A 15460-nucleotide genomic window follows, 5' to 3' on the forward strand; every position below is an offset into this window, starting at 1 on the left:
CTGAATTTAACAAAATACAGAAAGCTAGCATACTACAAGAAAACAATCTTAAACACCAAAAAAAATTATACAGCTCAAAAATAGAAAAATTCTCAAATAACCCCAGAACCCTATTTAACATAGTAAAAAGAAAACAAACGACAATACACACAACCAAGTAACCCTACAAGAGAACCAATGTAATGAGGTAGTGCAATTCTTTAAAGAAAAAAATCCCTAACTTTACAAAACATGAGATTAAGATGCCTACTAAAGACGTTAATAACTGGTCAGAATTTGAAGAGGTTTCACATGCTGAAGTTGAGATAATGATAAATCAAAGGAACCCTGCCACCCATGCAATTGACACCATTCCCATTACAGAACTAAAAAAGCTAGCTAAATCAATAGGCCCAACACTAACAAAGATCAACCTCTCACTAGATGAAGGAGTAATGCCGGATGCATTGAAGGGAGCTATAATCAAACCAATAATTAAGAAAAAGAACCTTGACCCCATAAATCTAAACTATAGACCAGTCTCAAACTTACCCCTATTAGCCAAGCTAATTGAAAAAACAGTACAAAAACAAGTGTCAAATCACATTGAAAGTAATGACATATTTTACCCAACACAACATGGTTTTCGCAAACATTACAGTACTGAAACTCTATTAGCTTTATCAGATAAGAGGTTTTGATACAGGAACACACTACATTCTGGTTTTATTAGATCTCTCTGCAGCATTTGACATGGTAAACCACAAAATACTACTTAGACTTAAATAGGACTCACTAATAAAACATTAAAATGGTTTGAGGATTACCTAAATAGATGTTTTAAAGTTCAAATCAAAAACATACTCTCAGACAAAGTCTCACTGATAACCGGTGTCCCATAGGGTCAGCCCTGTCGACAACACTAACATTTATCTCCTCCCAATATGTCACCTACTAGCAGGACTTGGAATACTACATTACATATACGCAGATAATATACAGCTATTGCTACCCATTGTAAACACTGTTGAAGAAACAATGAAACAGCTCTTAAATCAGATGGCTCTAGTAATAAACATCGACAAAACAGAATTCTTACACCTTGAATGTAAAAACACACACCACATACAACACCCACTTTCAAAAATACCCAAGCTGCTATGCTAACATCTAAAGTAAGGAACCTAGAAGTAATAACTGACCCTGAGCTAAACATGAAACACATATCATTGAAAATAAAAGGATATGCAAAACTAATGATCTTGAGAAGACTAAAACCTCTAACACTAAACTTCTGCACAGTCCTACAGGCATTGATATTCGCAAGCACTGATTACTGTAACTCCCTACTATTAGGACTACCACAATCCACATTGCGGCCACTACAAATATTACAAAACTCAGCTGCTAGAATATTAACTGGCAAAAAAAAAAAAGAACACATTACAGGAACACTAGCCGAATTACACTGGCTCCCAATTGAACAATACAATACAAGGCTTTATAATTCATAAACTAATCAATGATGAAAAAGCCGACTGGCTCAACACTGCACTATGAGTATATATCCTGCAAAGAAACTTGAGATCTGCTAATAAGGCTTTACTAACTGTCCCCTCTGTTAAAACAGTGTGCCTCATGCAAGTAAGGGAAAGAGCACTGTCACTGGCTGGCCCTGTGCTATGGAACACCATGCCACTCAAATTAAGGCTACAGAAAAATTTGAAAATATTCAAAACCAACCTGAAAACCTGGCTATTTAAACAAACTTTTTATAAAGATAAAGTGAAGGAAAAGAACAGCTGATTGATAAGGACGCAACAAACTTTAAACTGTTAATTGTAACATACAAAAGTATATTAATGTTACAGTCCGCATAATATGTTCCTAATAATTCAAGCTTAAATTACACACATTATTAAATTAAATTGTTACTGTACTGAGATGGCACATGATTTAAGTTGTAATCTATACCACTCATTCTTTTTTCATCATGCCTTACTGTAAACTGTTATAATGGTTAACTAACTTAACGATGGTATAGAAGAGTTTTTAAACTAGCCCACGAGATCTGCACCATCAGGGGGGGCTATCTGGTATGTCCTCGAGTGGACCGAAACAAGGGCTTTTATTCCCCTTACTTCCTAATTCCAAAGAAATCTGGGGGAACTGACCTATCCTGGACCTAAGGGACTTGAACAAATTGATAGTTTGGGAAAAATTCGAGATGGTTTCTCTGAAGTCCATCCTTCCATTATTACAACCCAAGGACTGGATGTGTTCGATAGATCTGAAGGATGCTTACACATTCCAGTCCACCGATCCTCTTGGCAATACCTTTGTTTTCAATATTACAAACATTACCAATACAAGGTTCTTCCCTTTGGTCTATCAGCAGCGCCTAGGGTATTCACCAAGTTATGTAGTGGTGGCCCACCTTCGACAAGGTCTGACAGTTTTTCCATATCTGGACAATTGGTGGATAGTAGTGTTGGAACCGATTCTATTAAGGAATCTCACCAGAGCAATCAGTTGCCTCCAGAGATTGGGGTTGCTCATCAACTACCCAAAATCCACGTTACAACCTACACAAGTTCTACACTTCATAGGAGCTTGCCTGGACACCATTTGCACAAGAGCATTCCTTCCAGAGGACAGGAAGATAATGTTCTCTCCTGTGGTCACTAAATATTCAACACCCAACAGCTCGAAACATTCTGGCAGCCTTGGGTCACATGGTGGCAGCAAATTTCACATGAGACTTTTGCAGTGGGGTCTTAAACGACAGTGGAAACAGCATGTGGAGCCATTGCAAAAACGTGTAATGCTGATGTTTCAAATGAAGAAGGACAGAGTGGTGGCTCCTAGAACACATGTTAGACAAAGGAGCCCTATTCAGTCCTGCACAGTACAATGCAGTCCTCATGACAGATATATCCCGTAAAGGTTGGGGAGCACATCTAGACCTCTGGGAAACACAATGTCTATGGACACTGACAGAACAAAATCTGCAGATCAATCTCCTGGAACTAAGAGCGATACACAATGCCCTAACAACCTTTCAGAAACACCTGCAAGGTTGGCACGTCATGATTTATACCGACAATCAAGTGGCAATGTTTTATTTAAACAAGCAAGGTGTGTCCGGTTCATGGTCCCTCTGCAGGGAAGTTCTGCAAATCTTTCATCATGCACAAAGGCACTCCATCCATCTTCAAGCGACCTACCTGCTGGGACTAGCAAACACCAGAGCGGACAGGTTAAGTTGCATTTTCCACCTGCACGAATGGTCACTCAACCCAGAAGTGACTCTGCAAATCTTTGATCGTTGGGGAACCCAACGATCGAAGCGAACACACAACTTCCACAATTTTGCTCGATTCAACCGAGCTCATCATGACTCGCCCAGGATGCCTTCCTAATACCATGGTAGACAGATCTTCTATATGCCTTTCCACCGATTCCACTAATCACTAGGACACTTCAAAAAAATGCATATTGGACAACAGCCAAAGGATCCTCATTGCCCCAGCCTGGCTCAGACAACTGTGGTACAGTTATCTCTTACATCTGTTGATCAACAACCCAATTAGACTTCCAGACCAACCAGATCTTCTACTTCAGGATGGTGGAGTGCTCATCCATCCACTCCATTCCTCCCTCCATCTGACTGCATGGAGATTGAATGGGCACTACTAACGGCACAAGGAATTTACACAGTAGCACAAGCGATACTCCTAGAATCAAGGAAACCATCTACTAGACACAGTTATACATTCAAATGGAACCGTTATTCTAACTGGTGTTCCACCCATTGACTGTTCACCAACCCTCTTATTAGATTATCTCCATTCACTATCAGGTCAATCCAGTAACGAGTGGTAGGAAGAGCTGCATTAGTGCCCGGTGCACCTGCGGTTGCCGCACGCAGTCCAGCTCACCTACCGCTCAATCCTGTATGTAAATAGCTTGCAAATGCAGGCTGCGTCTAAGAAGTGTCCGTGAAGCGCAACCTATTTTACTGTATAGAGCGCTGTACAGCACCTATGCAGTAACCTGGGTGCGCGGGCCTAACGCTTCATGGACACGCTGGTATCTGTCATTTCAAATGACAGGTACCAGGAAGTGGACAGTTCTGACGCTCGGGATTGTCAGCCCTCTCTTCCCTCCTCCCGAAGCAAGCAACGAAAGCGGAAAAATCGAAAAAAAAGCAGCAAGAGAGAGGGGAGAGATGATGGGCAATCCTATGCTCGGGATTGCCAGTCCCCTCTCCCCTCCTCCCGAAGCAAGGAGCGAAAAGCAGCCTTGCTCCGGGAGGAGGGGAGAGAGGGCTGGCAGTGTAAAGAGACTTATTTTTGCAGCCCCCCTCCGAAGACAGACATCGGCGAGGACGACTGCGGCTCCCCTGCCTCCAGCTGCCTGCGAAGATAGATGCCTGCATGGGCAAAAGCAGCCCCTGTGCTTGCAATTGGGCCGCTCAAGATGCGACGGCACATGCCGTGACGCCAAACGTCGTGATGTCACGCCTTGAGCGGCCCAATTGCAAGCACAGGGGCTGCTTTTGCCCGTGCAGGCGTCTATCTTCGCAGGCAGCTGGAGGCAGGGGATGGGAGCCGTGGTCGTCCTCGCTGATGTCCGTCTTCGGAGGGGGGCTGCAAAAATAAGTCTCTTTACACTGCCAGCCCTCTCTCCCCTCCTCCCGGAGCAAGGCTGCTTTTCGCTCCTTGCTTCGGGAGGAGGGGAGAGGGGACTGGCAATCCCGAGCGTAGGATTGCCCGTCCTCTCTCCCCTGCAACTTTTTTTTTTGCTTTTTAGATTTTTTCGCTTTTGTTGCTTTGGGAGGAGGGGAGAGGACTGGGGCTGCCCCGGAGACCAGAACCCATGGACACAGCCAGGGCAGGTGAGCGGGGGTTAGGGGAAAGTTTGCCGCCTACCCTTACCCCTGCCTCTAACGCAGGGGTAAGGGTAGGCGGTAAGTTAGCAGGTTAAATGTGCAGCAAAACGGCAGGGTAAAAAAGCGATAGGCGGGGCGCGTGTTACTGGATGGTAGGGAATAGCTAATGCGATTGTTTACATGTAATATACATACCGCGTGTGGAAGGGGTTACCCGGGGATTTAAGGACGTGGTAAGAGTAGGTTAAAGGGGATTGTGGATCGCAGGAAGGGCTAACGCGGCCAGAAAGTGAGTAGAAAGCGGGGTAAACGTGGCGGCACTTTACTGGATTGACCTGTATATCAGGCTGGATTGGCAACATCTATAAGATTTCATCTCAGCGCGATTGCCCCATATCACCGACCGATTAATAATCACTCTATTGCTGAGCACCCATTATTATCCAGGTTTATCAAGGGCTTACTGCATCTTCGACCACCTATAGCTGAACCACCAGTTCCATGGAACCTCAATGTACTTCTAGAACAACTAATGCTACCACCATTTGAACCCATGGAGTCAGCACATCTCAAATATCTCACCTGGAAAGTAGTAGTAGTAACATCTGCACGTAGAGTGAGTGAATTGCAGGCATTAGTACATTATGAACCATACCTACAATTTCATCACAATAAGGTCTTCCTGCATCCTCATCCAGCCTTCCATCTCAATCAATAGAGTTACCCTTCCCCCCCCCACCAGACCTCATTCAAACGACAGAACATTTGTTGCACACCTTGGACTGTAAACAAGCACTGGCTTATTACAAAAGAAGAACTCACTCTACGAACCGAGTATCTCAATTATTCATTTCTTTCAACCCGAATGCCCCAGGATTGCCTGTTGCTAAACGAACAATGTATCCAGTTTTGCTATAAGGGAAATTTACTACTTCCCTCGCTTCCACGAGCTCATCAAGTTTGTGCCATGGCCACATCCATGGCACATCTCAGGAATGTACAACCAGGGGACATCTGCAAGGCGGCCACATGGTCCTCCCTCCATACCTTCACTTCTTACTGCAAAGACAAGCAGTCAACAGCAGATGCGAAGCTGGGACAGGCGATTCTTCACACATTGCCTACTTAATCAAGCGACTACCACACTTAACCATCACGCTCTAGGTTATTGATAAAGTGTGATAGGGAGCTTGGGACTCCTATTTCAGCATGGCTAATTCAGCCCTGCAAGCGACAGGAAAAAGCAAGTTTGCTTACCATAAACTGTGTTTCTGTAGATAGCAGGGTGAATTAGCCATGCTGACCCACCCACCTCCCTGGTAGTCATATTTTCATCAGCTATGCTCAAGCTTAACTACAGACTGAGGAGAATCTGTTACCTTCCTGCATGGGAACACACATGCAGCCACAGAGTCTGAAAAAGTCTACACTCTGCTACTTAAGCTTTGCCTCCCGGGCCCTGATTGGCAGTTCCCATGACAGCATGGCTAATTCATCCTGCTATCTACAGAAACACCGTTTATGGTAAGCAAAGTTGCTTATATAGGTAAGTGACTGCTTTATTTACCATTTGTGTTTTCACTTACCCAAAACTGTGGAAGTTAACATACTCCTTATCTAAAGTTGCAAGTTATTTGTAAAGATCTCATAGTGTGAGTAAATTGTAAATTTCTTTGCAATTCATATTTAGGAGCTAGAGTAAGCATAGAGGGAGCTGTGGAATTAAAGAAGGTTGATACTATTGATCTTTCCAAACTTCAGTGTTTTGAGGAAATGATAGCAGCATCTTCTAATATTGATATGGTTCATCAGCTAGAAGATATACTTATGATTTGGTATAAACAGATTGAAAAGGTAAGTTGAAAACAAATTCATGAAAGTAACATTTTTGAAATTGTATTGATTATGTATAATGGGCTAGTCTTATCTTAACTTTTCTTTTTACTCTTGCAGAGGACAATTTTCAAATGCATTTACCCTATTAATTAGGCATTCACCTAGGTAGATTGCCCCTTTTGAAAATTGGCCTCAAAGTGACAAAAAGTACATGTGGGCTTTTACAGCATGCAAAATTTTAGCTAGATTAAAAAGAGGGTTTTTTCAAGTTGGGGGAAGAAAGCAGCATGTACATTAGATTTTCAGATGTCCACTGCTGTTTTACCTAAGATCAACTAGCCATTTAAAAAGCAGATGAAAAATACATCCATATTTTTATCATGCATACTTGTAGCTAATTCAGTGGGAAATTATCTAGGTGGTTATGATTGCTACTAGGATTTGCATTAAAATTGTGCATATTGGGCCTGATTTTAAAAAGTAGTTACTCAAGTAAATGGCTTTTGAAAATTATGATAGTTACATTTTCCCATCAATAGCAGGGAAATTAGCCTTGCTGTCATGGGACTGTCCATCAGGCATCAGAGGCAGAGCTTGACAAAGGTGTTACTGTGACACTTTAACTGGTCCGTACACCACCAATTGCATCAGTTCCAGGGTCTAATCCCTGACCAGTCAAAAACTCAAATAGAAGTTCAAGGTTATTTATCATTACACATCCTCAGGCAGGGTTTGAACACTCCCAGCCTGGATGGAAGGCAAAAGCCCTCCCCACTGAGCCAGCAACTCAATTTCCAAAGGCTAGCTTCAGAAGTTCCATCTCACAAAGTCCAAAGTCTGGCCCCATGGGCCTAACTGCCACCTCCCTCCATACCTCTGGGATATCAACTCTTCCCCAAAGGTACAACCACCCACAGGCAGCCTCTCAAACAAGATCCTTTTTAAGTCTGTACATCCAGTCAAACAGCCTGTATCTCCCAGCTCACCTTCCTGGAAGTCACACCAGTTATCCATCTAAGCAGGCACACCAAAGTTCCAGTTTTGCAGCACCACAGGTAGCATGGTCCTTCTCCTTCAGTCCCCCAGCAGGAGACTGAAACTGCTGGGTTAGGGAGTCCCTTTTATACTCTACAAACTCCTCCTCCTTTGTCAGCTGATTGGCTCCATGGAAGTCCCACCCTTAACCTTCCACACCTGTGTGTTTATCTCTATGGTTACAGGGGAAGCCACCAGTGTATATGCTTGACTCTGTGTTACCTGGGTTTTCTTCCCCCTCCTTCTAGAACTTTGGTTCCAGGGAGTTTTTGTTCCTGGCTTTATTCTACCTACCCGGACTGGCATAGTGACCCCGTCAAAGTTACAGAGCTTAGCTCTGCGCGGCTGCGCGTGTGTTCCTGTGCAGGAAGGCAGATTCTCCTCAGTCTGTCCTTTCCGCGAGCAGGAACGCACGTGGAGCAGCTCCTCTCCTCAGAGACAAAAAAAAAATAGAAGAACCGAGTTTAAAAACAGATTGAGGATTTTTCAGCCCGCAGCACACTGAACAATGCCCCTATCATCGGGCTTTAAGCCGTGTGCTTGAGGGAAAATTATGTCCATCACCGATGGGCATGCGGCCTGCTATGTGTGCCTTGGCCCTTCTCATGACCAGGCGACATAAGAACATAAGAACATGCCATACTGGGTCAGACCAATGGTCCATCAAGCCCAGCATCCTGTTTCCAACAGTGGCCAATCCAGGCCATAAGAACCTGGCAAGTACCCAAAAACTAAGTCTATTTCATGGTACCGTTGCTAGTAATAGCGGTGGTTATTATCTAAATCAACTTAATTAATAGCAGGTAATGGACTTCTCCTCCAAGAACTTATCCAATCCTTTTTTAAACACAGCTATACTAACTGCACTAACCACATCTTCTGGCAACAAATTCCAGAGTTCAATTGTGCGTTGAGTGAAAAAGAACTTTCTCCGATTAGTTTTAAATGTGCCATATGCTAACTTCATGGAGTGCCCCCTATTCTTTCTATTATCCGAAACAGTAAAAAACCGATTCACATCTACCCGTTCTAGACCTCTCATGATTTTAAACACCTCTATCATATCCCCCCTCAGCCGTCTCTTCTCCAAGCTGAAAAGTCCTAACCTCTTTAGTCTTTCCTCATAGGGGAGCTGTTCCATTCCCCTTATCATTTTGGTAGCCCTTCTCTGTACTGTCTCCATCGCAATTATATCTTTTTTGAGATGCGGCGACCAGAATTGTACACAGTATTTATTTTATTTATTTATTTATTTGAGGTTCTTTATATACCGCCATTCGTTTAGTAACATCATGTCGGTTCACATTCAACAATATTTTAGCAGCAGCGCTAGAACAGATAGAAATTAGCGGCAGTGCTTTACAATTAATGTTCAACTTAAGAAAAGACCATTAGGAGATTATAACAACGCTAAGTAAGAGCAAAGGAAAAATTGATACATGGCAATGCAAACAGGGAGGGGGTGTCTGAGGAGAAACTGAAGTTGAAGTAATAAGATAATTGCATTAGATTAATACATAGAATAAATACATTAAGTACAATAGATAACTAGGCGTCAAATTTAAAAGGTGTTAAAAGGAGTGCTTTAGGTAACTCAGAAGGATAATGCATATTTACAAAAGTTTAGTCTCAGGGAAATGCATGTGGGGAATTGCTGCATATGATGTTGGGTATTTTATGTAAAGGCTTTTAAGAATAACCATGTTTTGAGTTTTTGCTTGAATTTTTTCGGGCATAATTCCTGACGAAGATCACGTGGCATACTGTTCCAGCAGGAGGGGCCAGCTATGGCAAAGGCATGTTTTCTGGTTGTGTCGAGTCTGGTAGTTTTGTGAGGGGGTAAATGAAGTGTGGCTGCATGTTGCGGTCTAGGGGTTCTGGAGTGTTTGCGGAACTGAATGGCATTATTGAGCCAGGTCATGTTCTCGGTGTATAGGGTCTTATGTATTAATGATAGTACTTTGAAGGTGATTCTTTGAGCAACAGGTAGCCAATGCAATTCTTTAAGTATGGGAGTGATATGATCTGACCTTCTTGTATTGGTGAGGATGCGGGCCGCAGCATTTTGTAACATTTGTAGCGGTAGGATGGTGGAATTGGGAAGGCCTAACAGGAGGGCGTTACAGTAGTCAATTTTAGCAAATAAGAACATAAGAACATAAGAAAATGCCATACTGGGTCAGACCAAGGGTCCATCAAGCCCAGCATCCTGTTTCCAACAGTGGCCAATCCAGGCCATAAGAACCTGACAAGTACCCAAAAACTAAGTCTATTCCATGTAACCATTGCTAATGGCAGTGGCTATTCTCTAAGTGAACTTAATAGCAGGTAATGGACTTCTCCTCCAAGAACTTATCCAATCCTTTTTTAAACACAGCTATACTAACTGCACGAACCACATTCTCTGGCAACAAATTCCAGAGTTTAATTGTGCGTTGAGTAAAAAAGAACTTTCTCCAATTTGTTTTAAATGTGCCCCATGCTAACTTCATGGAGTGTCCCCTAGTCCTTCTACTATCCGAAAGAGTAAATAACCGATTCACATCTACCCGTTCTAGACCTCTCATGATTTTAAACACCTCTATCATATCCCCCCTCAGTCGACTCTTCTCCAAGCTGAAAAGTCTTAACCTCTTTAGTCTTTCCTCATAGGGGAGTTGTTCCATTCCCCTTATCATTTTGGTAGCCCTTCTCTGTACCTTCTCCATCGCAATTATATCTTTTTTGAGATGCGGCGACCAGAATTGTACACAGTATTCAAGGTGCGGTCTCACCATGGAGCGATACAGAGGCATTATGACATTTTCTGTTTTATTCATCATTCCTTTTCTAATAATTCCCAACATTCTGTTTGCTTTTTTGACTGCCGCAGCACACTGAACCGACGATTTCAATGTGTTATCCACTATGACACCTAGATCTCTTTCTTGGGTTGTAGCACCTAATATGGAACCCAACATCGTGTAATTATAGCATGGGTTATTTTTCCCTATATGCATCACCTTGCACTTATCCACATTAAATTTCATCTGCCATTTGGATGCCCAATTTTCCAGTCTCACAAGGTCTTCCTGCAATTTATCACAATCTGCTTGTGATTTAACTACTCTGCACAATTTTGTGTCATCTGCAAATTTGATTATCTCACTCGTCGTATTTCTTTCCAGATCATTTATAAATATATTGAACAGTAAGGGTCCCAATACAGATCCCTGAGGCACTCCACTGTCCACTCCCTTCCACTGAGAAAATTGCCCATTTAATCCTACTCTCTGTTTCCTGTCTTTTAGCCAGTTTGCAATCCACGAAAGGACATCGCCACCTATCCCATGACTTTTTACTTTTCCTAGAAGCCTCTCATGAGGAACTTTGTCAAACGCCTTCTGAAAATCCAAGTATAATATATCTACCGGTTCACCTTTATCCACATGTTTATTAACTCCTTCAAAAAAGTGAAGCAGATTTGTGAGGCAAGACTTGCCCTGGGTAAAGCCATGCTGACTTTGTTCCATTAAACCATGTCTTTCTATATGTTCTGTGATTTTGATGTTTAGAACACTTTCCACTATTTTTCCTGGCACTGAAGTCAGGCTAACCGGTCTGTAGTTTCCCGGATCGCCCCTGGAGCCCTTTTTAAATATTGGGGTTACATTTGCTATCCTCCAGTCTTCAGGTACAATGGATGATTTTAATGATGTTACAAATTTTTACTAATAGGTCTGAAATTTCATTTTTTAGTTCCTTCAGAACTCTGGGGTGTATACCATCCGGTCCAGGTGATTTACTACTCTTCAGTTTGTCAATCAGGCCTACCACATCTTCTAGGTTCACCGTGATTTGATTCAGTCCATCTGAAACATTACCCATGAAAACCTTCTCCATTACGGGTACCTCCCCAACATCCTCTTCAGTAAACACCGAAGCAAAGAAATCATTTAATCTTTCCGCGATGGCCTTATCTTCTCTAAGTGCCCCTTTAACCCCTCGATCATCTAACGGTCCAACTGACTCCCTCACAGGCTTTCTGCTTCGGATATATTTAAAAAAGTTTTTACTGTGAGTTTTTGCCTCTACAGCCAACTTCTTTTCAAATTCTCTCTTAGCCTGTCTTATCAATGTCTTACATTTAACTTGCCAATGTTTATGCTTTATCCTATTTTCTTCTGTTGGATCCTTCTTCCAATTTTTGAATGAAGATCTTTTGGCTAAAATAGCTTCTTTCACCTCCCCTTTTAACCATGCCGGTAATCGTTTTGCCTTCTTTCCACCTTTCTTAATGTGTGGAATACATCTGGACTGTGCTTCTAGAATGGTATTTTTTAACAATGACCACGCCTCTTGGACATTTTTTACTTTTGTAGCTGCTCCTTTCAGTTTTTTTCTAACAATTTTTCTCATTTTATCAAAGTTTCCCTTTTGAAAGTTTAGCACAAGAGCCTTGGATTTGCACACTGTTCCTTTTCCAGTCATTAAATCAAATTTGATCATATTATGATCACTATTGCCAAGTGGCCCCACCACCGTTACCTCTCTCACCAAGTCCTGTGCTCCACTGAGAATTAGATCTAAAATTGCTCCCTCTCTCGTCGGTTCCTGAACCAATTGCTCCATAAAGCTATCATTTATTCCATCCAGGAACGTTATCTCTCTAGCGTGACCCGATGATACATTTACCCAGTCTATATTGGGGTAATTGAAGTCTCCCATTATTACTGCACTACCAATTTGGTTAGCTTCCCTAATTTCTCTTAGCATTTCACTGTCCATCTCACCATCTTGACCAGGTGGACGGTAGTATACCCCTATCACTGTAGTCTTCCCTGATACACAAGGGATTTCTACTCATAAAGATTCAATTTTGTATTTAGTCTCATGCAGGATGTTTATCCTGTTGGACTCTATGCCATCCCGGACATAAAGCGCCACACCTCCTCCCGACTGCTCCTCTCTGTCATTGCGATATAATTTGTACCCCGGTATAGCACTGTCCCATTGGTTATCCTCTTTCCACCATGTCTCTGAGATGCCAATTAAGTCTATTTCATCATTTACTGCTATACATTCTAATTCTCCCATCTTACTTCTTAGACTTCTGGCATTAGCATACAAACATTTCAAAGTTTGTTTTTTGATTGTATTTTTATTCTGCTTTTTAATTGATAGGGATAAGTTAGAATTTTTTAGCTCAGGTGAGTTTTTAGTTACAGGCACTTGGACTACTTTTCTAATTATTGGAACCTCACTGTCGGGATGCCCTAATTCTAATGCATCATTAGTATCCTTTAAAGATACATCTCTCCGAACCATGCGCTGCTGAGCGACTGTCGGCTTTCCCCTTTGTTCTAGTTTAAAAGCTGCTCTATCTCCTTTTTAAAGGTTAGCGCCAGCAGTCTGGTTCCACCCTGGTTAAGGTGGAGCCCATCCCTTCGGAAGAGACTCCCCCTTCCCCAAAAGGTTCCCCAGTTCCTAACAAAACTGAATCCCTCTTCCTTGCACCATCGTCTCATCCATGCATTGAGACTCCGGAGCTCTGCCTGCCTCTGGTGACCTGCGCGTGGAACAGGGAGCATTTCAGAGAATGCTACCCTGGAGGTTCTGGATTTAATCTTTCTACCTAAGAGCCTAAATTTGGCTTCCAGAACCTCCCTCCCACATTTTCCTATGTCGTTGGTGCCCACGTGTACCTCGACAGCCGGCTCCTCCCCAGCACTGTCTAAATCCTATCTAGGTGACGCGTGAGGTCCGCCACCTTCGCACCAGGTAGGCATGTTACCAGGCGATCCTCACGCCCACCAGCCACCCAGCTATCTACATTCCTAATAATCGAATCACCAACTATGACGGCCGACCTAACCCTTCCCTCCTGGGCAGTAGGCCTTGGGGAGATATCCTCAGTGCGAAAGGACAATGCATCACCTAGAGAGCAGGTCCTTGCTACAGGATCCTATCCTGCTACATCTGGTTGGTGCTCTCCCATTATGAGACCTTCTTCCTCCAAGGCAGCACCAGGGCTGCCAGTCTGAAGTTGGGACTGGACTACTATGTCCCTGAAGGTCTCATCTATATACCTCTCTGTCTCCCTCAGCTCCTCCAGGTCTGCCACTCTAGCCTCCAGAGATCGGACTCGTTCTCTGAGAGCCAGGAGCTCTTTGCATCGCATGCACATGTACAACTTCTCACCGGTGGGTAAAAAATCATACATGTGACACTCGATGCAAAAGACTGGGAAGCCCCCCTCTTGCTGCTGGACTGCTGCCTTCATCTCAATTTTGATCAGTTCCTAGTTAAGTTTTAGGTTGCTATGGGAGTAGGAATGTGTCTAAGTTCCTTTAAATGTATTAGTGAATTCACTATATGTCTGGTAGTGGCCTACTGGGGTCTGATCGAATTCTCAATAAAGTTTTTGTTGATGGGGTTTTTTTTTTTGTTTTTTTTTTGTGCAAGTGGCACCTGCCTATAAATTAAGGGATGAGCTTGGGGTGGGTGGGCAAGGGGTGGGAGGGTTGGGAATTACAAACAGTCTAACTTTAGTTAGTCAGCCTGAGTGACTCACAGCTCCCTTGATTAACAAATAGGGTTTGAAGCACTGTACAGAAGCACTGTACAGAAATCACATTGGTATAGGAGGGGTTTTAGTTTCTTTAGAGTGTGCAGTTTGAAGTATCCATCTTTTATAGTATTATTGATGTGTTTTTTAAACTGAAGTATTCAAGATGGAGCGATACAGAGGCATTATGCCATTTTCTGTTTTATTCACCATTCCCTTTCTAATAATTCCCAACATTCTGTTTGCTTTTTTGATTGCCGCAGCACACTGAAATGACGATATCAATGTGTTATACACTATGACGCACTGTGGTCTCATGTTGCCTAGGGCCCAACAGCAGAGAGCCGTAAAAATAGAAAAGCTATGGCTTGCAGCACAGGGCTCCTTTATCCACTCTTCAGAGGCCCATTCATCGCCAGGACCAGCACCAAAACAGGCCCCTTCAAAAAAAACGGGCAGCCTCTCTGGATCCCACCACTTCAAAACCTAATGGTGACAAGTCCAATCATAAGCATCGCGACGCACCGCGACAAAAAGGCCGGGATCTGGCCCAGGACTCCCGATGCGATCACCGAGCCTTGGATGAGCCGGCGTCAACTCCAAGCAAGAGCGCCGATGCAACCTTGACCGCGCCGACGCATTCATCGACGCGTCATCGGCACAGCCTTTGCCCTCGGCACTGCCATCGATGCAGCTGCCATTGACACATCCGACACGCTCATCGACGCAATCTTCCTCTGCGCAATAATCGAAGCATAAAGCATCAAAGCAAGCTTCGGAGCATTCCTCATCGGAGTGCCACACGATGCAAATGACTTCACAGCGCCCATCATCATCGAAGTATGTGCCCTCCAAGCGTCCATGGATGCCCATCTTGCAGCGTCTTCAGGATCGTCCTGACTTGGGGGTCACGGCCCCTCCGGTCACTCTCTGGCTCCACTGTCCAAATCTTACAAGCGGCCACTGGAACCCAGGAGGCCAGGATCTTCTTCAGGGTCAGAGGAGGAATTGGTGGATGTGTCTTCTCGCTCCCCCTTGTAACATTCCTCGTCTTCATCAGTACAAGTCTACTCTGACCTCTTGTCAGTTTCTCAATGACCAAGTTCCTCTACACAGCTACAAGAACCCCTGCATAAAAAGAATAGGATAATTGTTGACTTAGGGCCCCA

At 43.4% G+C, this 15460-nt stretch overlaps 1 protein-coding gene across 1 annotated transcript in view; it reads left to right on the plus strand.

Annotated features, from left to right (window-relative positions):
• The window catches only part of DNAH8 (dynein axonemal heavy chain 8), a 1926251-nt gene that overhangs the window by 231608 nt on the left and 1679183 nt on the right, over positions 1–15460 (plus strand). The window contains 1 exon segment of the mRNA XM_029592920.1: positions 6564–6727. Coding sequence (XP_029448780.1) covers positions 6564–6727 — 164 coding nt within the window.

The sequence above is a fragment of the Rhinatrema bivittatum genome, chromosome 3 (assembly GCF_901001135.1).
Source record: "Rhinatrema bivittatum chromosome 3, aRhiBiv1.1, whole genome shotgun sequence".
NCBI classification, from domain to species: Eukaryota; Metazoa; Chordata; class Amphibia; order Gymnophiona; family Rhinatrematidae; genus Rhinatrema; species Rhinatrema bivittatum.